The sequence below is a fragment of the Eulemur rufifrons genome, chromosome 28 (genome assembly GCF_041146395.1).
Source record: "Eulemur rufifrons isolate Redbay chromosome 28, OSU_ERuf_1, whole genome shotgun sequence".
Classification (NCBI taxonomy): domain Eukaryota; kingdom Metazoa; phylum Chordata; class Mammalia; order Primates; family Lemuridae; genus Eulemur; species Eulemur rufifrons.
Genome location: NC_091010.1, coordinates 44,862,661 through 44,885,627, shown reverse-complemented (window position 1 = coordinate 44,885,627; position 22,967 = coordinate 44,862,661). Strand labels below are relative to the sequence as shown.

The window sequence follows — 22,967 nt, the reverse complement described above, 5'->3', positions numbered from 1 at the left end:
GCTGGTGCCGGGCGTGGTGTTGGTGGTTAGGTCATACTACACAGGGTGAAAAACCCAATCAATAGAAAACAAATAGGAGTAGGTGCTGCCATCTTGGCAGAGAACATGTGTTGAGGGACTGGGGAAGGGGGAGACTGTACTTGGTCTAGGGCTTTTGTCCCCCCACCCCACCCCAGGCTCCAGTTTCAAGGTCCCACGCTAAGTAAGATAGGCGGCTTGGAGATGCCACCTGTGCGCCGGGCTTCCCTTCACCAAGAATTGACAAAGCAAGCCCGCTGGGGCCTGGGGGGCGCTTCTGCCGTCGGGGAAAGCGTGTCTGTGGCCCAGGGAAGGCGTCCAAGCGGCTAAATAAGATCCCCTCCCCCCTCTGGACCAGCAGCTGGGGCCCTGGGTACTGGGGTGCCTGCGTTTAAATGTGTGCATCCTCGCACTGTGCGTGAGCGTGTTTGTGTGTGTGTGTGTGTGTGTGTGTGTGTACAGCCCGGACCCCGGACCCTTCCCCTCCCGGGCAGCCCCCTGCCCGCCGCGGCGCCGCGGAGGTTCCACCTTTGAAACTGTACGCGGCTTGCTGCGGCCGAGGGGTGGTCGGGAGGAGGGGGCGGCGGGGGGTCGGGGAGGAGCCTGGCCCTGGATGTGTGCTTTTCGATTGATGGATGACTGCCGGGTGGGAGCGAGCCTGTGGGTGTGAGCGTGTGTGTGTGTGTGTGAGCGTGTGTGTGTGTGTGTGTGTGTGTGCGCGGGGTGCGTGCGCGCGCGGGGCCTGCCCATTTTCCTCTTCGCAGCAGTCAGTTGGGAGCTGGAGGGAGGGAGAGGAGACGCAGGCAGCGAAACAGGAGAGGAGCCGAGCGCCCTCCGCCCAAGGCGCCCTCCCTCCGTCCGCGCACAGGCGCCGTCGCTTGGCGGAGCAAGGTGCCTCCCAGCCCGCAAGAGCAGCGCACCAGCCCGCAGGCTCTTTGGTGGCTTTGCCCCGGGACTGCACCTGGAGGCGGCCCCGGACGGGGATGGTCAGCGGCTGCCGCCGTCTGGCACACAGCGGGACGCGGTGAGGGCACCATGGCGCTGACGCCCGGGTGGGGATCCTCGGCGGGGCTGGTCCGGCCCGAGCTCTGGCTGCTGCTGTGGGCAGCCGCGTGGCGCCTGGGTGCCACGGCGTGCCCCGCCCTCTGCACCTGCACGGGCACCACGGTGGACTGCCACGGCACCGGGCTGCAGGCCATCCCCAAGAACATCCCACGGAACACCGAGCGCCTGTGAGTATGGCCCCTAGCCCTGGCCGCAGCGACCCCCGAGGTCATCCTCTCCCCAAGACGCAATTCAGGGCTGGGGGTGGGGACAGGACCGTTGGTGCCCGGGCTCTCCAGCTCACAGACGGATCGGTGCCTGCCACGGTCTCTTCCGAGCCAGGAGCCCGCAGCCAGGAGCTCTGCTGTTTCCCTTTCTCCGGGATCCAAAGGGCCCTTGGGGTTGTCAGCTCCCGACCTCACACCTGCACCCTGCGCGCCGCACCGGCAGGCCCTTCCCACTGCGCCAGCACTTTATTCCTCCGGGGTGCGGGGGACCTGGTGCCAGAAAGCCTTCCTGGCACCCAGGAGGGACGCTTCCCACACTCGCCAGGCACAATGTCTCCTTTTGGGCACATGGGGCTCTGGCTGTGTCGGGAGCCAGTTGTGTGGATTTCTAGCTCCCAGGCCTCGCTGCCTGGTGATGGGCGGCAGGGTGGGATGGAGGTGAAGTTTCTGGTCTCCCCCTTCCTCGCCATTGTTTGCCCCAGAGCCCTGAGGATTCTTCCCCTGCAGGTGTCAGGCCTTGGTCCTCCACCTCACCCTCCCTGGCATCCAGCCATCCCCAAGCCGGGCAGACAATAGGACCTGAGGGCTTTGGGTTTGGGGCACAGGGTAGGTAACATTCAGCACCCAGAGAGGGAGAGGGGTGTCCTGGAAGGGGAGCCCCATGAATAATGTCAAGAGGTCAGGAGCTTGGAGCAGGAGGCACAAGGTTAAAGACATTGACCATGATGAGTCATAAAAAACAGCATTTCTCTTCTCCTTCTCTCTCTCACTTCTGAATTCTTGAGGAAACTGGACCCTTCTAGACCCACTGAGCTTTGTAGGATGTGTGTGTGTGTGTGTGTGTGTGTGTGTTTACAGACCTCTATAATTTGTTTTCTGTGATTCTCCTGCAGAATGTGTGTCTGTGTGAATTCCTAGTATCATGGGGCCACCTCAGTAGTACGAGGCCATGAGAGTCCTGTACGTAGGCCGTGTGTATAGATTTTGGTCACATGCAGGGCCTTTGTACTGCTCACAGAGGTGACTGCACCAGGAGGTTTTTGAACAGGGCTTTGGAGAGGCTGCCGGCTCCTTTGAAACCTACCTACTCCTTCCCACATGCCTCGGCGACTGCAGTGGCTCTCAGGAAAGGCATACATATTTTGATAACTTTTGAGCACATTTCCATGGCTCCCAGCTGGTCAGAGACAGAAACCTGACACTGGGGAGAGCTGTCTCCTGGATCAAACTCTGCACCCAGGCCAGTAATTAGTGAGCGCACATTTGCACTAGACTCTTCTTGGATGAGTACTTGGATGAGTATTTACAGGAGAATTTACAGTCTCGATGCAGTCTAGATGGGAACTGATGTGTGTGCGAGAGTGCGTGTGAGTGCACGTGTGTTGTGGGGCTGCGGAGAGATGGTGGGGGAGGGGAGAGGTGGGGCCAAACCAAGTTTCCTTGGGGCAGACTGTGCATTCTTCTGTGTGGATCTGGAGAGGAACTGAGGGTCAGAAATCTATCTAGAGGACCCTGAGGTGGCCTGGTCACGCTCCATGCCTGTTCCCTCTGGACCTACTTCCTGTTCCCCTTGCCTTGTCCACTGGGGCATTTCTTCTGCAGCTGTTACCCCGGGAGCAGCCTAGATCTGAGACACATTAGCCTCTCTCCTTTGCTTTTGGATCTTGAATCTTGAAGTCATCTCCTCCATCCTTGCTTTCTCACCACCTTCTGTGTTTAGGACAGTGTCTGTTTTGACTTCCATGAACTCCGTAGCTCTTTTGTGATCAGAGTGAGATGTAGGTGAAATTTCCTAGTACCGAGGAAAGAGCTGGGGCTCCAGGAGTTACACTGCCTGGGTTGAAGCCCCAGCTTTGTCACTTATTGGCTGTGTGACCTTGGGCAAGTTACTTAACTTCTCTGAGTCTTAGCTGCTTTCCGTCAGGAAAATGGGGCTGGGGATACATAAGATCTCTGGTTTTTGTGAGGATGGAAGATAAATAAGTGCCTGGCGTGTTCTGATGCTGAGTGAGAGCCATCATTAGGATAGGGTAGGGAGAGGAGTCTCCTTATTTTAACCAGCAAATGTTTATGAGCCGAGAACTGCCCTTGGTGCTGAGGCGTCAGCAGTGAGTGAGCCTGTCCCTGCTCTCAAGGGGCATGTGGTCTAGAGGACTGGGCAGGGGACCCCTGACTGTGAGCTCTCAGAAGAGGGCCAGGCAGCCTTGGGAATGGGCTGTAAGAAACAGTGGGGTGAGGAGCCCTTTTCTGGGGTGAAGGGATGTCTCAGAAGATGGGCCTTTTTATCAGGGTAGGGTGGGATTTTGCCAAGCAGAGAGGGCAGGCAGTCCAGGCCGCGGGACACGGTGAGCACCGTGGTGCGATGCGGGCAAATGGACTAGCTTGTGCCTGGGTCTGAAACATGCTGCGGCTGGTAGGTGTGATGAGACTCCAGGTGGGGAAGGGAGGTTGGGAAAGGTGAGGAAGGCTTTTCCTTTGGGGACTTCCGAGTTGGAATCCAGGGATGAGTTGTCCTGGGGTGGGGGAGGCAAAGCCTCTGGGGTTGGGGAAGCAGAGGGAGCTGCCTTTTCACCCGGCAGCTCGAGAACATCCTGAGGGAGGCCCTGGTGCGAGCCCAGGCCGACTCGAAATCACCGTGGCAAGTGCTCTCTGATCAATATGGGTGTCGTGCAGTATCAGAGCCTGAAACAGCGGCTTCTTCCGAGGCCGTGCAATTTTTATAGACTGCAGCTGTGCGTTTGTCTTTTGTCCTTTGGGCAGTTCCTGCAGCAGCCTGTGAGGCCCGGCAACTTTATGATTATATATTCCATAACTCCAGATCCAAGCCTGTCCCCCCAAGTGGAAAGAAATTGTCATTGGTTTGCTGCGGGGACTTCTGGGAAGAGGTTGGGTAGGCCCCAGAGCTGCGGAGGAAATTGGTTCGGCCAGAGGGGCTGTGGGGCTGGTGGGCCGGGTGGGGAAGGAATGCTAAATAATTCACTGTAACGGAACAATTAAAATACAGAGCAGGGCTGGGGGAGGTGGTGGAGGAGGCCTGGGAAGCTTCATCTCTTTGTAGGACCCAGGCACAGAGGGACCCAGCCACAGCCGCTGTTAACTTTTTTTCTTCCACAGTTGGGTTTTTTTCTTTTTTTAAATCTAAAAAGTCTTTCGGATTAGGTTGTCCAGGAGAGTGTGACAAGAGAGTGTAGGATGTGTGGACATGGTCCATCGCCACCCCGGGCACTTGTGTTCTAGGCTTGCTGCAGGTCCCCCTGTGGATGCATCTCTCTAGCCCTACGGCAGATCACCCAGGGAGCGGGACAGGCAGGCAGGGCCCCTGGGAGGGCCTGCTGGCCCCTGCTTACCCCCAGGCCCAGCACATTCTGCTGCCCCCCAGGTCACGGGCCTGCTCTCCTGCCATCCTCTTTGTGTCCCTTGCCTCCTCTCCAGTTGGTCCACCCTGCCTAGCTCCGTGCATGCTGTAGAGGCCTGGGAGGCCCACACCTTCTCCGACTCAACCCCCTGAGTCTGGAGGTCCCGTTCAACCAAGGCTGGGTGGTCACATGTAAGGAAGACTGACCAGGGCACCCCGAGGCGGAGGGTCTGGGGAGCCTGTTTGGAATTCCAAATACTGATTAGACAGCAGCTGTGGTGCGTGAGGTCAGGGGCTGCTGAAGCCACATCTGCCATCAGGGCCTGGCTGGCCTGGGCTCCCTGAGCAGGCCACTGTAGTGCCCTGCCGCAGAGACCTGTGTGCACAGGGGATCGCCTCCTGGCGGGGCGAGTGTTTCCTGCTCGCTTAGGCTTTGGTGTGCTCGCCATGCACGGAGCTTATTGCTGGGCTCTGAATGACTGGTGTCAGGACCCCAGAGTGGCCCCTCCCCCTGCCCTGAGACCCAGCTTCCCCTCTGTAAAAGGGATGCCCACAGCTGTGCAGGCTGAGAGCGAGGAGTAGTGAGCTAAGGGGCCATGCTGGCACATGGCTGGCGTCACCCTCCCTCGGCCTTTGGGGATAATGGATACTACCTCATAGGGCCTTTGCAAGGATTCACTCAGGCCACGTTTGTGGAAATGCTTTGTGATTCAAACAGTAGGACATTACTGTTATTATTTGAGAAGCTGGAGCTAGAGGCTTGCGGGTGCAGGCGGGGCAGAAGCCGGCCCGGGAGGGAAGGATTTGAGTTTCAGCTGTGCTGCAAGCGGCGCTCCCCGAGTCGGCGTGCTCAGAGTGCTCATCCACTGCACCTGGGCATCTCCGCCGCCTCCCCTTGTGGTTGGAGCCAGGGAGCAGGGACGCTGCAGGGCGGATGTGGCGATGGCACAGCTCTGGAGCCAGGCTGCTTGGGTGTTTAGCCCCCTCTGCCCCTCAGCAGCTGGGGGGACCTGGGGCAAGCCGTGGGGTTTAATTCCCTCATTCAACAGATAGCTGCCTATTGATGCCTGCATTGTGCCGAGTGAATAGTGCCGAGCAGAAACAGAAGCCCTAGTTTTAGTCCAGCGGGGGAGATAGAGATGAACAACAGAATGTAGAATAAACACGTAATTGCAAGCTGCGATAAGTGCTCCGGAGGAAAGCGTGACTTCTCAGAACCCCTATTTCCTAGCTGGTAAGTGGGGATGACGCTCGGACCTGCTTCCCAGGGCGGCCGTGAGGATTAAATGCGGTAATGCTCGCAGGAGCACTTTGCACTGGGCCTGGCAGACAGTGAGTGCCCAGTAAATAGTATTATTAGGATTGTTATTAAGGTGACAGAGAATTGCAGGGACGTGAGGGGAATGGGTGTCACTCATTGCTTGGTCCTGGTGTGGCCCTCCTCTTCCCTGCCCAGGCAACCATTGGGAGTCCTGGAGCACACTGGCCAGCACGCTGCCCTTCCTGGGTGCCTGCTCCCCGGGCCAGGGCTGGCTGTTGGTGGCCCAGGCTGCCCGAGGCTGCCAGCAGGGGCGGCCGTGCTCTTTTGGGGCCGGGCGAGGGGCGGCGGGGACAGGCAGCTCCTGCATTATTGGGAGCAGACAGGCGCTTGGCGGAGTTGCCGCCTCCAGTTCTGTGCCGGCATTAGCAGCTCGGCAGGGCTCTTGCTTAATGGGATTTTCTTCCCAAATGCTGTAATTATCGCCATACAAATACTTATTACCCAGAGCAGATGACGGCCGGGCCTTGGGCAGTAGCCAGGGAGCTGGGCTGTGCTGGGGGGTGGAGAATTGGCTTCTCTTTTTGATGGAGCTGGCGACCCCCTCCTCTCCTTTCTGGAACCCAGCCTGTGGCGGACAGACAGCTGTTGGGCACCTGCAGTGTGCGTAGCCTTGTGGAGAGTGAGCGGTCAGGGTGTGGACCTGCTCCTCCGGGAGCTTGTGTCCTGGTAGGGGAGAAAGAACAAATGTGTAAGGATGTCCGTAGGGGACAGAGAGCACAGCGGCTGCCAGCCCAGGCTTCGGTGTGAGAATGGCTGGGTTTGAATCCTGGCTCCATCAACAACCACCTGAGAGATCTTGGGCCACTCACTAGGGACTCGATTTCCTCGTCAGTGAAATGGGACCAATGACCGCATTTACCTTACAGGGCTGTGAAGTTCAATTGAGACCATCCACGTGAAGTGCGTGGAATGACGTCTGGCACGTGGTCAGTGCTCCATCAGAGTGGAGACGAGGCCCTGAGAGTGGCTAGAGAGGAGTGAGAGATGGGAAGGAGGGTGCATTGTTGCAGGGATGGGGAGGTGGGTAACACTGAGGTAGGTAGAGAGGTGCAGTGCAGGTGAGGGGCTTTGGGGCGTTCAGAAGGTGTGTGCCACATACTTGGGAAGGAGAGTGAGGATCGGACCCCCCCGAGGGCTGAAGGTGTGCATTGGTGAGTTCTGGGAGTGGGGAGATTAAAGTAGAGGGGGGGCACCAGGCCGTGGGATGGGAAATGGGGAGCCGCCAGAGGGCACATGTGTGTGTAAAACCTTTCAGTAATATTACATTTTTAAAACAGTTCAATGATTTTTAATAAATTTATAGAGTTGTGCAAACATCACTACAATCCCATTTTAGAGTATTTTTATCACCTGAAAAGATCCCTTGTGCTCATTGTAACTTTTAATTTTGCTATAATTTCAAACTTACAGAAAATTTACAAAAGTGTAAGGAACTCCTGTATATCCTTTATCCGGATTCAATTGTTTTTTTCAAATGTTTTTTCCATCTGTTTTCTCATATATTGCGCGCACACACACACACACACACACACACACGTAATTTTTTTCTGAACTATGTAAGAATAGGTTGGAGACAGTGTAACCTTTTTCTTGAAATACTTTGGTGTATGTTTTCTAAGAGCAATAAGGCTATCCACATCAGAAAATTTAGCATTGGTACAATGCTGTTGTCTACTCCATAGTTCATATGCAAATTTCATCAATTGTCCCAACAGTGTCCTTTAGGGATATTTTTTCCCAGGTCCAGAATCCTGCCTCGGATCACAAGTGACATTTAGTGGTCAGGGCTTGTTAATCTTCTTTAATTTGGAATAGTGCCTTGACTTCTTTGTTTTCCTTGACCCTGACATTATTGATGAATTCGGCCAGTTATTTTGTAGACTGTCTCTCAGTTTGGCCTTATCTCATCTTTCCTCCTGATTGCATTTAGGTTATGCATTTTTGCCAGGAATGCTAAATAAATGACACTGTGCCTGTCTCAGTATGGCATGTTGGAAGGCACATGACGACAGTGTGTTCCAATATTGGTGATTTTAGCTTTGACCACTTGGTAAGTTGATATCTGCCAGGCTTTTCTGCTGAGATGTTACTGTTTTCCTCTTTGTTACTAACAAGTTATTCATGGGGAGGTCCTTTGAGGCTATGTACATATCATGTTCCCCATCAAACTTTTGTCTACTAGCTTTAGCACCTATTGATGATTTTCTAGTTCCATCACTTGTCCTCTGTTAGTTGGCATTCTACTGTAAGACCTTTCCCTTCTCCTCCATCTGCTTGTCTGTTTATATCAGTATGGACTCTGGGACTACTTGTAATTCATTGAGTTAGAATTTGTCACTATCATTATTTATTTTGATGTTCAGAGTGTCCCAGATCTGGCCAACGGGAGCCCCTTCAAGCTGCTCCTGTGTCCTTTTTGACAAGACCCTTCGAGCACCTGCCCCCAGGGGTTTTGAGTGGAGAGTGACAAGTGCAAATGGTGTTTTAAGAAATTCTGTTGCCTGGCTTTGGAGTGGAGAATAAATAGAAAGGGGGCCCTGTGGCTTTTCTGTGACAGCATTTTTGCTGTGATTGCTATATTTTTACTCTATTTTTAAAAATTAAAAAATTATTTTAAAATAATTTTAGACATACAAAAAAATTGCAAACATAGTCTGAAGAGTTCCCATATACCCTTCAACCAGCTTTCCCTAACATTAACATCTCTCGTCACCACAGCACAGTTATTAAAACTGAGAAATTAATAATAGCATTGCGATGATACTATGAACTGAGCTACAGACTTAATTTGGCCTTTACCAGTTTTTCCACAAATGTCCTTTTTCTATTCCAGGATCCGGTCCAGGGTTCCACGTTGTGTTTAGTCATCATAGCTCCGTAGTCTCCTTCAATCTGCAACAATTCCTTAGTCTTCTCTTGCTCTTTATGATCTTGACACTTTTGAAAAGTACTGGTCAATTATTTTGCAGAATGGTCTTCAGTTTGGGTTTGTCTGGTATTTTTTTTCATGATTAGATTGAGGCTAGACATTTTTGTCAAGAATGCCACAGAGGTGAAGTGCCCCTCCCAGCTCATCTGGTCAGTGTGTAGGTGACATCAGTGTGTCTTATTGCTGATCATTAATCTCTTTGTTAATTAAGGTAGGGTCTTCCAGGTTTTTGCACTGTAAAGTTAATTTCTTTCCATTTGTAATTAATAAATATTTGAAGAGAGATACTTTGAGACCATGTAATACCCTGTTTGTCCTTTAATTCTCACCTCCTAACTTTAGTATCCATTAATAGATCTTCCTGCAATAATTATTATTCAATTGTAATTCATTTTCCCCCATTTTTTCTGTATTTATTAGTTGGAAATATTCTGTAAGGAAGAGAATTTTATTCTTTTTTAATAAGGTGGTTTGCTTGCTGGCTACGTTTGGTTTTGACGTGTCTGAGGCCAGGGACCGTGTCTCCTGTATTTTTGTATCCCTGTTGCCTGGTGCATAATCAGTGCTCAAAAAATTTGTGTGCAATGAGTTCTATTTTTTAAACCTTTGCTAAGACATTTCATGCGTTCTGATCTTTGCTTTAGAAAATATGGTCATTGTGATAGGCTGACTGTAGCCCTCAAAGATGCCCATGTCCTAATCCCCGAAACCCCCAAACGTGTTGCCTTACATGGTAAAGGGGACTTTGTACATGTGATGAAGGTAAGGGTCTTGAGACGGGGGGACGAGCCTGGGTTATCTGGGGGGGCCCAGCGCGAGGGGCGGGAGGGTCAGAGGCAGGAGCAGGAGATGCGATGACGGAGACAGAGGTTGGAGTGCTGGGGAAGGGGCCGTGAGCAGGAAGCGCAGGCAGCGTCTAGGTGCTGGAGAAGGCAAGGAGATGGGTTCTCCCCTCGAGCCCCCAGAAAGGCGCACAGTCCTGCCACCACCGTGGCTTTAACCCAGTGAGAGTGAGTTTGGCCTTCTGACCTCCGAACTGTAAGATAATAAATGTGTGTTGTTTTCAGCCACTAGTGTGTGGTGATTCATTGTAGGAATCTGCAGCAGGAATCATCACAGAGTTAGAGCTACTGCAGAGGCTGAGGAATGGGAGGAAGTGGCCTGGCTGGAAGCAGAGGACAAGTGGCAGTGTCGTGGGGACTGCAAGACTCCAGCCAGAAAGAATGATCGTGTGCCTGGAGCACAGTTGAGGAGAGAGCAGCTGATCTTGCAGGAGAAGCTGTGAAGTTGACTTTTGCATATTTTGTGTGAATTGCCGCTGAGCTCTGTGTGAACCCCCAGAGGTGGGGATCGGGGAGGGTTGCTCTGTAGAGTGTTCAGTTTTGGGGGGGGGGACGGTCAGAGGAAGCGTTCGAACCCAGGAGGGCAACAGAACAGAAACTTTGGTGGGAATAAGAATCTCTTGGGAAGCCGGCACACAATGCAGATTCCCAGGCCCATCCGAGAGATGCTGATTCACTGGATCTTTGGCAAAGGTGAGTCAGGAGATTGGGATTCCGGAGTGCCCAGAACACAATCTGAGAAACACTGCTTGGTGCTGGGGTTTGCTTGAAGGCATCCTGCAAGGACTGCCTTTGGCTTCTACCCACACGAGGAGGGCAGGAGGAAGGGAAGGTGGCCTAGGAGGAGGTGGCGGAGAGGTGGGAGGAGTGCCCACGGTGTGCTTTGCACGGGGAGCAGTGGCTGAACGTGTGTGGATTTAAAGCTGGGCGGGGTATTTATTGCAAAAGCCAAAGGAGGAGTTTGGAGACAGAGAGGAGGGTTAACAGTGTGGAAAGCAGTCAGTTCATCTGAAGATGAGGTCCAGGGAAAGCTTCTGGAACAGGAGATGGGGTGGGGGTGTCACTGGCAAAGGGGGCAGAAGTTTCCCGGGAGGAGGGGAAGGCGGGAGGCAGGTGGCTGGGAGCTAGTAGGTGGTGGGCAAGTTTGCCAGGGAGAGGCCCAGCACAGGAGCTCCAAGGGGGAAGCTGCTTGCAGTGTAGGGGCAGGTGGGCACAGGGCAGGAGCCCGTGGATGGGGAAGGGAGCCTGGGCCCTCGGGGAATGGCAGAAGGGGAGGGCTGTGAAGAGCCACAGAAGAGGCCCAACCTACCCACCAGGCTCAGAGGGAGAGGCTTTCCCATGTCCCCTCTTTACTCCTCATGACAGTCCTGGGAGGAAGCGATGACTTGCCCCAGCTTGGCAGAGGAGATGGTTCAGAGAGGTGGAGCCACCTCCCAGGGTCAGACAGCTGGCTGGTGCATGAGCTGAGTCCTCGGATCTTGAGGCTCTGAGACATGTTGGTGTTTGGTTTTTAAATTTGAATACTGCTCTATACAGCTTAATATGGCCTGGTTTCTTTCATTCATTGACGTATTTGTCAGACATTCATTCGGTACCTACAAAACACCCATCAGTGCTTAGCAGTGGGCCATAAAGGCAAATTGGCCGTGATGGATTCCTGCCTGCATGTGTTTGGGGGGGTGGAACCAAGTTGCAGGCTGAGTAGGGAGCGGGGTGTCCGGTCTGGGGGTGGAGAGTGGTGAATAGAGTTGGGTGTGAGGGAGTTAGCGGGCAGGAGGCCTCTCGGGGCCCGGGCGGGCAGTGAGTGGAGAGCAGGCTGGCAGACAGAGGGTGTGGAGGCTGTCAGTGGGGCCCTGGCTGCAGGGCTGTAGTTTCGGGGTGGCCCCCAGATCTGGGAAGGGGATTGGCAAGATCATGGTGGGGACTCGGTAGCGAAGGGACTGGGGTGCAGTTTGGGCCTCAGAACAGAATGTGCCATGCAGTGGGGGTTAGAAGCTGGGCCCTGACCGCCTCACACCCCCTAGGATGGCTACTGTCAAAAAAACAAAACAAGTGTTGGCAAGGAGGGGCAGAAATTAGGACCCTGCGCACTCTTGGGAATGCAAAATGGTGCGGCTGCCATGGCAAACAGGATGGAAGCTCCTCAAAAAATTAAAAGTAGAATTACCTTATGATCCAGCAATTCCACTTCTGGGTATATACCCAGAGAATTGAAAGCAGAGTCTCAAAGAGATATTTTATATCCATGTTCATAGCAGCATTATTCACAATAGCCAAAAAGTGGAAGCAACCCAGTGTTCACTGCCAGGAGAATGTTAAACAGATGTGGTACATACATGCAGTGGAATATTATTCAGCCTGAACAAAGAAGGAAGTTCTGACACAGGCAACACTGTGGATGAACATTGAGGACACTGTGCCAAGTGGAATGTGCCAGTCATAAAACAACAAATACCGTATGATCTCACTTACCCGAGGTTCCCAGAGGAGTCACGCTGATGGAGACAGAAGTAGAGGCTGGTTGCTGGGCTGGGGGAGGGCGAGCCGGGGACACTCTGTAGTAGGGGTTTGAGTTTGCAAGGTGAAGTTCTGGAGATTGGTTGCATGACAATGTGGATGTACACGTTTTTAAGTAGTACAGGACACCACTGAACTATGCATTTAAAAGTGGTTACAATGTTAAATTTTATGTTATGTGTATTTTTAACCACCATTAAAAATTAAAAAAAAAAAAACAAAAAAGAGCTGCGCCCTGGGGTCAGACATGCCAGGGCTCAAGTCCTGCTCCTCAACCTGCTCACTCACCAGCTGGGTGACTTTGAACAAGTTGTTTAAATTTAAATTCTCTATGGCTTGGTGTCCTCATCTGTAAAGCAGACTGGTAACAGACCTTTGAGCCAGGGACTATCAGGAGGCTTCAACGAGCTGGCTTGGTTGTGACACCAGTGATGCTATTGCTATTATTCAAGCCAAGGAAAGGAGACAGGTCCCCAGGAGCCCAGGGCGCAAAGGCAGAATGGGATTGGTGGCAAATCTGCCCTGGGAGGGGCCCCTGACTGCTCCTGGGAGCTTTCTCACTGGTGACATGGTAGAGGGTGGTCCCTGCGCTGGGGGGCAGTGTCAGGCTGTGGCTCAGCTGGGGAGTTCAGGGACCGTGGTGTGGGAGCCCCGCTGAGGCCTGAGGATTGTGGGGAAAGCCTCGTCGGGGGACGGGGTGAGTGCCAGGCCTCGGCCACGATGTGCCAGCACCCCGCGGGCTCAGTGGGCAGGGTCGCCCAGTCAGCCTGTGTCCAGTGAACAGCGCGGTGTGCCAGGCACCTGGCAGGTGCTGGGATACTGCAGTGAGCAAACCAGATGTGGCCTCTGCCCCCGCAGCCGAGCAGGGGAGACCGGCCTTGCTTGAAGGGCTGCCTGCTGCCCACCACTCCGAGTTGCCCTCCGAGCTCTAGAGGACGAGCTCAGTGGCTGCTGGGGAAGCTGGTTTCAAGGAGGGGGTATTTAAAGGCCTGAAGGATGTCAGGAGGGAGCTGGGTGCCTGTGCTGGTGGGCAGGGGAGGGGAGGGCCTCTCCCGGCTGCCCCTGGCACGCGGGCAAAGGCCCTGAGGCCTGAGGCGCTGGCGTGTGCGGGGAAGGAGGGTAGAGCGGAAGCTCTGGGTGGGGGGAGGAGCTGGAGTTTCCCTATGAAACAGGCTGAGGAGAAAATCAGTCTTTTACCCCAAGGGCCAAGGCAGGCCGGCCGCAGGCCTCCGCCCTTCGGAGCCACAGCCACCCTTTCCCGGGGTCAGACTCTGGGCGCCAGGACTTCAGAGTCTCCCTGACACTTGGCCAAGGAGCGCAGCTGCGCTCAGGGCTCGAGCTGTGGTCCAGCTGTTTCCCCGTCAACCCTGACATCTCTGAAACCCCAGGCAGGGCCTCCGCCTCACCCGCGGCTCGAGGCCACCCCGGGCTGTGGTCAGATCCTCACTAGCCACCTTCCAGACAGTCCTAATGGGTACGTAACATTGTCATCCCCATTTTATGGATGAGCAAGTGAGACTCAGAGGATGTCTCAGGGTGGAGCTGGGATCCACGCTCAGGCCTGTGACGCCAAGGCCAGAGCTATTTGGCTGAAACCTGAGCCGCCTGGGTTGGCTTCCCAGCTCTGCCACTTAACTGCTAGCCTCAGTTTCCTCATCTGTAAGATGATGCGAATGACACCCACCCCCCAGGGTTGTGGTGTGAATTACACGTGCTAATATTCACGAGGCAGCTGGAATAGTGCCGCCCCGCGGGTTCCACCTGCTCCCCGGTTCTCCCGAGGCTCCAGAAGGCCCTGAGCTGGAGGAAGACAGCCCTTCTTTCTTCTTTCCTGCCGAGGGTGTCAGGAATGACCCAGCTGTCTTGCGCGGCAGCGTGGACCCAAGGGCACTATTTTGTTGCTCATATTGGGCTCACGAGAACGGAAGGACCTGGGTGAGAGGAGGTGATTGGTAACAGGGCAACATCTCTGTGTGTGGAGCTCTTTTGGGGTTACGTCCATTTTTGGAGAGCATTTCTTTTGACTTATTTTTTTTGGGGCAGGGTGGGAGAGCAGGGCAACATGGAAAACCCACTCAACCCAGTGCTATTTGAAATATGCCGATTTTAATGCAATGAATTTGCTGCATTCAAGAAATAGTTACTGAGGCATCGATGCACTATGTTAGGCTCTGGGGATGCAATAGCAAGAAAAACACAGTTTGTGTCTTCCAGGCACTTCTAATCTCATGTGGGGGCTGAGACATCAGTCAGGAGTCCCCCGAATCAATGTAAAATTGCCCTGGTTTGTGCTATGGAGGAGAAGGTTGGGGTGCTCTGTGGGCCTGGGACAGGAAGGTTCGCCAGTTGGAGGGAAAGTTGGAGTTAGGCAAGAGGAAGGAAGGAGCCCGCCAGGCAGAAGGAGCGAGGCGGAGGATGAGCTGGGGGCAGGCCGGCTGGGTTGGCGGGGACAGGGCGGGCCCCTCGGGAGCTCGCAGGTCATGGTAAGGAGACTCTTCTCTTGACTCCACGAGCGATGGGGATCCATTGAAGGCCTTAAGTGGGGAGTGGCATGGTCAGATTTGGGTCTTGAAAGGCCACTCTAGCTGTGGCTTGGAGAGCGGATTGGAGGGGAGCCAGAGTGAATGTGGGGAGCCCCAGAGGCAGCTCTGCAGGGTGCAGGCGAGAGGATGCAGGCTTAGGTTGGGTGTGGGGTGGGGGCAGGGGTGCAGCCAGGTCAGCCAGCGGATGGGGTGTTGGGCCGCTGTGGCCCCCGTTACCGCTGTCTGGGCAGTGGCTGGGAGGGCAATTCTTTTTCCCATCTGCTCTCCCTGTCTGACTCTGAGACTCTCCGCACTGCGGACTTGGCCAGGGTAAGATTTCAAAGACAAGAGCCGAGGTGTACAGTTCCCGAGTCCAGGAGGCCTGTGTCGTTCACAGTGAGAGCGTGTGTGTTTACTTTTTGGAGGCCTGGCAGGAAGGGCGAGCCTCCCCACTGCTCCTGCAGGCTTGGGGCGCCACGGGAATGCTCCGGTCCCCAGAGCAAGGAGCCCCCAGAACACCCCACGAGGGGCCCAGAGTGTTTATGCCTGCAGCCCCAGGAAATCCGAGGGTTTCTCTTGGTTTATCACAAACACCCAGATGTTGGGGATCAAATTCTTATTTCCTGAGAGGATTCCAGAAATCCTTGTGTGTTTTTGTTTTTTCCGAGGTGACTTTGGAGGATTTTCTCCAAACTCTTTTAGCACTGAGGTTTTCCTTTCGGGCTAGGACCACACAGGAACTGACGGAAATCAGGGCCATTTGCCATTGGCGTATTTTCCTCAGTGGGGAGAGGAATGGGTGTGAACTCTTCACTTTTGGAAGTGCGACCCGTCTTAGGGTGTCTTCCCTGGTCTGCAGCGTCCTGGGGCCTGCGGGGCAGTGAGTCACTGGCTCTTCCCGGCTCAGCTCGGCCCTGCCAGTCCAGCAGCAGCCTGAGCTGAGGCTGGGGACACCACCTCCTGGTAGAGCCATGGTCCTCGAGGAAAACAACAGCGGCAACAACAGTAGCAGTAATAAAAATAACTGCAGCAGGAAATACTGAACCAGAGAGTGCTAATTGTGCTCCAGGCATTATTCCTGGTGTTTTAGAAACATTAAGCCATTTACACCTCACCATGTCTCTAAGAGGTGGGTACTACCATCATCTTCATTTTACAGATGGGGGAAGCTCAGGCACAGAGAAGTTAAGCCTCGTGCCCAAGGTCACACAGCTGGTATAATGGTGGAGCAGGAATTTGAAGCTGAGCAGTCTGGCACCAGAGCCCCAGCTCTTAGCCACTAACAGTGCAACGAACCCAGCCCGGCTGGGAGCTACCCTGACACTGTGGCTTAGGCAGAGTGCATGGTCTTGTCACAGAGCCCCAAAGCCCCCAACTTACTCTTCAGCTCTGTGCAAGGCGTGACGGCTCGGGGCAAGGCGATGGGACGAGAGTACTGCAACACGCACGAGGCTTTGTGATGTGAAAGAAAGAATGTGGAATCACACCGGCCCCGCCATTTATTAGCTGTGTGGCACTGCGCAAGTTAGTTCACCAGCTTGTGCCTCAGTTTCCTCATCAGTAAGTTGGACAGCACTACTCACCTCACAGGTTGCTGTGAGGGTGGAATGAGATGAAGCATGCTTGGGGCCTGGCCCAGGGCCTGCATACAGTAGGTGCCCAGTAAGAAATGGTGGATGTGAGCTCTGGCGGCAAAGCCTCAGGGAGCCCAGGTTAGCTCTGCGTGCTGGGTTCTTCCTCAGACCCGAGGCCGGGGCCTGCCCCTGAGGCCCTCCCCACTTGGCTGCTCTGGCTGCCGTGGGTTTGAGTCCCAGCAGCGCCTCCTGGGCTGGGTAGGGGGGTCTCCAGGGCAACACTCAAGGCCCACCTGTCGGAGGAGGAATCAGGCACTGCAGAAAAATGACCTCCTCCCCTCATTCCAGCAGCCTCCTCCTGGGGCTGAGGGGAAGCGGCTGGCGGGGCTGGGAACTCGATCCTGGTGGGCCGCCCTGCTGAGGGGGAGAGGGTGGGCTCCCCGGTGGAGGTCACTTTCTCAGCCTAAGTGGCGATAATGCTTCGTCAGCAGCAGCCGTCAGAACTGGGAGCTTAATGGGAGCTCACAGGCTGACTTCTGGGGTGAGGGGGCTCTCCCCAGAGAGGAGGCACTTAGCTCTGGCGTTAGAGAGCAGGGCCGATGGGGGGTGGCTGGGGTGGGCTTGGGCCCCCACTGACATCCGTGCCCGGAAGCAGGGCCTCCCGAGGGAGGCTGCATTTACTTTGCTGTCTGTACCATGGTTGACTTCTCCCTGTCCATCTCACGCTGGGGGCGGAGTGGGGTGTAGGAAGTGAGGAGGAGGGGCTGGGCTAAGGGATGCATCCCAGCATCCACACAGCAGGGGCTGGTACGAAAGCGTGACAAGGGAGGCGTGCAAACATGGGATGGCGTCAGGAGATCAGAGGTCCTCCCCCCGACCCTGCACGCCTTAGTGGGAGTTTCATCCTCAGGGCTTCCTGAGTTCCATTTTGAGCCCTGCCTCCTTCAGACAAGGCTTAGTGTTTGTGTTTGCCTCAGTTTTGCCATCTGTGAAATGGAAATAATTATCATAATCAGTCACCTTATATACCATGGTTGCCATGAGAAGGAACAAGTGAGTGATTGTAAAATCCATCAGAGTTTTCATGACCTTTGACTAATTCCATTTCTAGAAGTGTATTCCTCCCAAATGCCCACTGAGCTTTATGCAGTGGTGCTTATAATTGGACAGTGTCCAAACAGCCCAGGGGTTCCAGTCACAGGGACTCAAGGAATGGTCCAGTTACTTGATGTTGCCAAATGAAGGGACACTCCATGGCCAGGCAGTCTCCAGTGGAGAATGTGCAGGCATTATAGAAGGAGGGGTGACGTTTATGCCTCCTTCATCCTCTTACCTTCAGAACCTTGCAAAGTGCTTTGCAGATAGTAAGTGTTCCATAAACGTCTGTTGAATGATCTCAACTGTATAAAAATTGGATCCCATGAAAGCAGGCTTGGGAGCAGAACGCTAACAGGAGCTATTTCATAGTGATGGGATGATGTGTGATTTTCATTTTTTTCTTTGTTCTTCAGGAAATTGGAAAAAATTCAATAATGAACCTATTACGCTTATTTTTAAATGCAATAACTTGAATGTTATGTTGGCTTATAAAATATAGAAGTCTTTTTAAAAAATTAAAACAACTCGGAAAAGTAAAATAAACTTAAGATCACCTCGAGTCCCCTCACTTTGGAGTCACAGCCATGAATATGTGTCATGCAGTCCCCAGCTCATTCTTTGCACAGAACTGTATTGATGCGTGTGTGTGTGTGTGTGTGTGTGTGTTTCTACATAACCAGGCTTGTAGAAAATGGTTGTCTCGTAAACCTTTTCCACATTCAGTATCCTACCCCTTTCCTCGCACCATCCTGAATGGCTGCGTGGCGGTCAGTTTCACAGATGTGCTGGATTCAACTGAGCAGTGCTCTGCTGATGTCCATTTAAGTTTTTTAACATTTTGCTCTTCTAATCAATGCTGACATACCTTTATAACCATAATAGTGAAGAACCCAGAAATGCCTTGCGGTTTTGGGTTTCGGGATGAGAGTTTCAGCCCAGAGGAAGCCAGCCCTGCTTGGGAAGGGAAGTGATTTTAAAGAGCTCCACAATGAAGTTCTCAGCCTTTGAAGAACGGTCCTGTTGCAGCAGGAGCGGGGAGGGGGGGGGGTTGGGTAGAACACCAGTGAGGCTCAGAAATGGCTGTATCAGGGAAGAATATTTAGTTGAGTAAAAAAGACCTTTACATTGAAAAGAGCCGTCTCACATGGAGAGGGCCCCCGCACTGTGTTGGGGATGGGAAGTGGCGTGGTCTGGGGCTTTCATCAGGGGCCATGTTGGCCTGGGGAGGCCACAGGCCCCTCTGAGAGGTGCTGTTAGCAAAGAGACGAGAAACAGGGAATGAGTTTTTTCAGCTGCTCCTAAGGACCAGGAGCCAGGCCCAAGGGTCGAGCAGAGAAGCCATGTGCTGAGTGCCTCATCGGCTTGTCAGCTTGGAGAGACAGCCTGGTCTGGTAGAGAAGTGTGGGCCCGAGGGTCAGATGGCCGTGGGTTCCGATCCTTGCTCTCATTTGCCAGCTGGTGGCCTCAGGAAGGCACCTAGCCTCCTAGAGCCGATCTCTCCTCTGTGAGATGGGCACAGTAACTATTAGTACTTTCCCACCTCGCCTGGGGATGTCCGTAAAGCCCAGTTCCTGGGGCATGTGGAAAAGGAGTCCATGCGTTTTTTAATTTTTTTATTTTTGGGTATGTGTTGTTGATCTTAGTGGAAGCAAACCTAGAGCACCACCCAGACCAAACACTTCCTGCACACCTGTAGGACAGGGAACTCACTCTTTCTCAAAGTAGCTTGGACTTGGGTTGAGCTCATGGCTGTACCTAGAACTTTTGACCACAGTTGGTGGAGTGAGAAGATTGGGCTACAGGTGAACACGGGGTCCTGTTGTTCTGGCTGGTTGGACGTCTGCTGCAAAGAGGCCCCAGCTTGTTGGGCCTTGAAACAGACTTGGGGTCCCCAGCTTAGCTGGGAAACCCCTAACCCCATTGGTGAGATGACTGGCTTGAGCCAGGCAGGGAGGGGGCCTGGAGCTGAGCCCCTGGCCTGGGGGCCCACCTGGCCACCTCACCGCTTCTTTCTCTCCTTTCCTCCGCCAGGGAGCTCAACGGCAACAACATCACCCGGATCCATAAGAATGACTTCGCGGGGCTGAAGCAGCTGCGAGTGCTGTAAGTATGGGGTGCAGCCCCCACTCGTGACCTCCGTCCCGCCCCCACCCCCGGCCATGCCATGGGGGTCCTAGGCAGAGCCCTGGCTGCGGGGGATAGGGCTATGGGCCAGCTGGGCCCCTCCAAGTGGAGTCAGTCTCGGGACACCCTGGGGGGGGGTAGAGGAGGGTGATGTTGAGTCCTGACCCAGAGTGGCCACTGCCTCCCACGGAGAAAGTTGAGTGTGGTGTGGGACCTGGGCTGGGCAGCTTGGCCATTGGCTGTCTCCTGGGGGTGAGGGAAGACCGGGTGGCCGTGCAGAATCTTTCGGTCTCTGCACTAGTCTGCGTGGGCTGCTGTAACAAAATACCACAGACAGGGTGGCCTCAACAATACACATTTATTTTCTCACGGTTCTGCAGGCTGGAGTCCCAGATCAAGGTGTTGGCAGGGTTGGTTCCTGGTGAGGGCTCTCTCCCTGGCTGGCAGATGGCCACCCTCTCCCTGTGTCTTCATGTGGCCTTTGCACAGGCCTCTGCCTGTGCGAGCAGAGAGAGATCTCGGACATTTCTTCCTCTTCCTATAAGGCCACCAGTCCTATTGGATTAGGGCTTCACCCTTCTGTCATCATTGTGCCTTATCTGTCTCCCTGAAGGACCTGTCTCCCAGTGCAGTCACACTGGAGTTTAGGGCTGCAGCGTGTGCATTGTGGGGGACACACGTCAGTCTATAACAGTCTCCATAGTTCTTATGAACCTGTACCCCAGAAAGGCTCCCCAGCAAGGCCATAGCCCCCCAACTTGAGAGGGAGGTTGGGGGGGCAGGTGAGGACAGAATCGACTCCCTGGGTGCCGGATAGTGGCAGATGTTGGAGGTGGCTGCACAGCTGTGGGGCTTGACTACTTGCTGGCAGTGGAGCTGTCCACGGCACCTGGCTTGTCAGGCTGGGCAGGGGCGAGAAGTGAAGGGAAGGACCCATTTATCCCCCCCTGCTCTGCTGATCTTGGGGTGCAGAGGCAGCCGCAGCATGCGTGCTTTCTGCTGTAGGACAGCTCAGCCCACAAACTCAGGAGTGTGGGAAGAATTGCATTTCTTTATTTTCTCTGCATCAACTCAGTTTTGACTCTGAGCTCGTCTTACCTGGCTGGCAGGAAATCCAACATCAGACAATCATATGGTCGCTCACCCTGTGCTCCCAGGGTAGTTGCAAGGGCCCTGGGGCCTCCATTCTTTCAGAACCACGGGCTCTGCAGTCCTGGGTCTTTGGAGAAGCTGGGACTTTGTGGCCAATCTGCTCTGAGGTCAGAGCTGACCAGTCACTGGGCAGGGATCTGCTGCCCCAGAACCCACTGACCTTTGACCCCTTCTGAGTCGGGGGAAGCCCCCCTGTCTCCTGGTGCTCCCCTCCCTTCTCCCCCTAGGCCTGCAGTGGAATCTCCTTGACACACCAGGCTTTTGGAAACAAAGTGGAGAAAGAGAAGTGTCTGGTGGCAGCTCTGCCCGCTGCCCTGCCCTGCCCCAAACCTGTCTGAGGCCCATGCAGGGCGCATACGCTGCCTGCTTTGAGTGGAGAGGGGAAAACGCAGGAGAGAAACAGACTGTTTCAAAGATTACCATACGACAGCCCATCTAGTGGTGAAAAATGCTGCCCACCAGCCGGATGCTCTGGGTTTCAGGGCACGTTGGCGGTGAGGAGACGCAGAGTCCCATGGAGCCAGGTGGTTCTGTTGGCGCGGGCACCCCACTCTTTTCTTCAGCAGATGGGGCCGGGCAGAGTGGGGGTGCAGGCAGGAGAGGGTGTTGTCTGCCAACTGCGGAGTGTGTTTGCTGCATGTGTGGGCGCTGCCCACTTGGCACAGGCTCCCCTCCCCCTGACACTGGCTGATCCCCCTGCTCTGTCCCTTGGACACGTGCCTCCTGGGCCAAAGGAAGCCAGGGCATGTGTGCCAGCAGCCCAGAGCCAGCCCCGTGCTGCCTGCTGCCGGTCCCGGCTCCCCCGAGCGTGCCTTCGGAGCTCTGGCCTGGTGCTCCGCTGCCCCGCTGCCTTCTGCTGTGGCCGTGGTCTCACAGCGGTCGGCGTGGGCGGAGGCTGGAAGTGCATCTTGCTGTCAGGCTGGGTGTGCCGAGGAGCCTGTGTGGGGGAATTTGCAAAGTTGGGAGGAAATTTTGTCCACTGAGGCTAGGACATGGGTCTGTAAGAGGTTTGGGCACGGCTCCTGTCTCACTCCCTCACCATCGCTGCCCTGGCAGAGTTTGCCTGTGCCCCTCCCTCGTGCCAGCTGTTCCTAGCAGTCCTTGTCCCCCACCCTGTAGCTGTCCTTGTCTCTTTGCTCCCCAGGCAGCTGATGGAGAATCAGATTGGAGCGGTGGAACGGGGGGCCTTCGACGACATGAAGGAGCTGGAGCGGCTGTGAGTACTGGCGGGCGCAGGCTCAGGCAGGCGGTGGGGCTGGCACTGGGAGGGTGACGCAGGCCAAGTGCTGGTAGGAACAGGGGGTGCTCAGGGGAGGGACCCCACACCCAGCCTGCCCCTGCCTGCGGATGGAGCCAGGAGCAGCTGCGGCCGTGGGCGTGGTCACAGGGCTCGGCGAGATGGTGGCACAGTGGAGCCCGGAGAGTGTCCTCACCCCACATTCCCAATGCAACTCTTTGTTGTTTTCCCTGAAAATACATAAAGGCAGAAAACTCACACAATAAAAAGGAAGTGAAATTTCTATCATCTCAATCCGAGACACAACCATCGTTCACTGATTTGTGTGTCCTTAAAGGAAGCCCTTGGTGTGCCTAGGGGAGCCACGAGGGAAGCCCCAGGGCCACCAGAGGATGGTGTCTTGGGTGCTCAGGGCCCCAGCACAGAAACAGGAAGGTGGTGGCACGTTCTGATTCGCACGATTTGCTCCTTAATGGCTTTCAAGTTTGAAAATGGGTCTTGATCAATTTTTGCATTTCGGATTGGCAAGGAGGGAAGAACGGGAATGTGGTGGGGGAGGTGGGGGATGGGCACTCGCATGCACGCTGGTCACCAGTCTTGTCCTTCTGCAAACTGCTTTGGCTGTAGGCGTCAAGTGTCTGAAAGCTCATGCTCTTTGAACCAGAAAGCCCATTTTATTTTAAGAAAATAATTAGAGACATGGCTAAACAATTTATTTATCAGGATATTCATTGCATGTCATTTAATACAAAAAAAATTGGAAATAGCCATTCTAGTGGAGACATAAGATATAAAATCACATTTTTGAAGGACAGTGAAGGCCATGGGAATATGTTCACAACTAATGTTAAGTGGAAAAGGTAGGAAGCGACATTTGTATAAATAAAAACAATTTGTATGTGGATAGAATACAGGAGGAGGAAGACATTGAGACCATTAACTCTCTTATAGTGAGTGGTGGGAACAGGTAACTAGGTAACTTTAATTTTATTCTTTGCATTTTTCTT

The 22,967-nt window shown here is 54.2% G+C and overlaps 1 protein-coding gene across 1 annotated transcript in view; it reads left to right on the top strand.

The window, feature by feature from the left end:
* Nucleotides 1–772: 772 nt before the first annotated feature.
* The window catches only part of SLIT1 (slit guidance ligand 1), a 160,137-nt gene continuing 137,942 nt past the window's right edge, over nucleotides 773–22,967 (top strand). Inside the window, exons 1-3 of the mRNA XM_069460854.1 lie at nucleotides 773–1,250; nucleotides 19,479–19,550; nucleotides 21,868–21,939. Coding sequence (XP_069316955.1) covers nucleotides 1,054–1,250; nucleotides 19,479–19,550; nucleotides 21,868–21,939 — 341 coding nt within the window. The 5' untranslated portion in view covers nucleotides 773–1,053. The remainder of the gene's footprint in view (nucleotides 1,251–19,478; nucleotides 19,551–21,867; nucleotides 21,940–22,967) is intronic.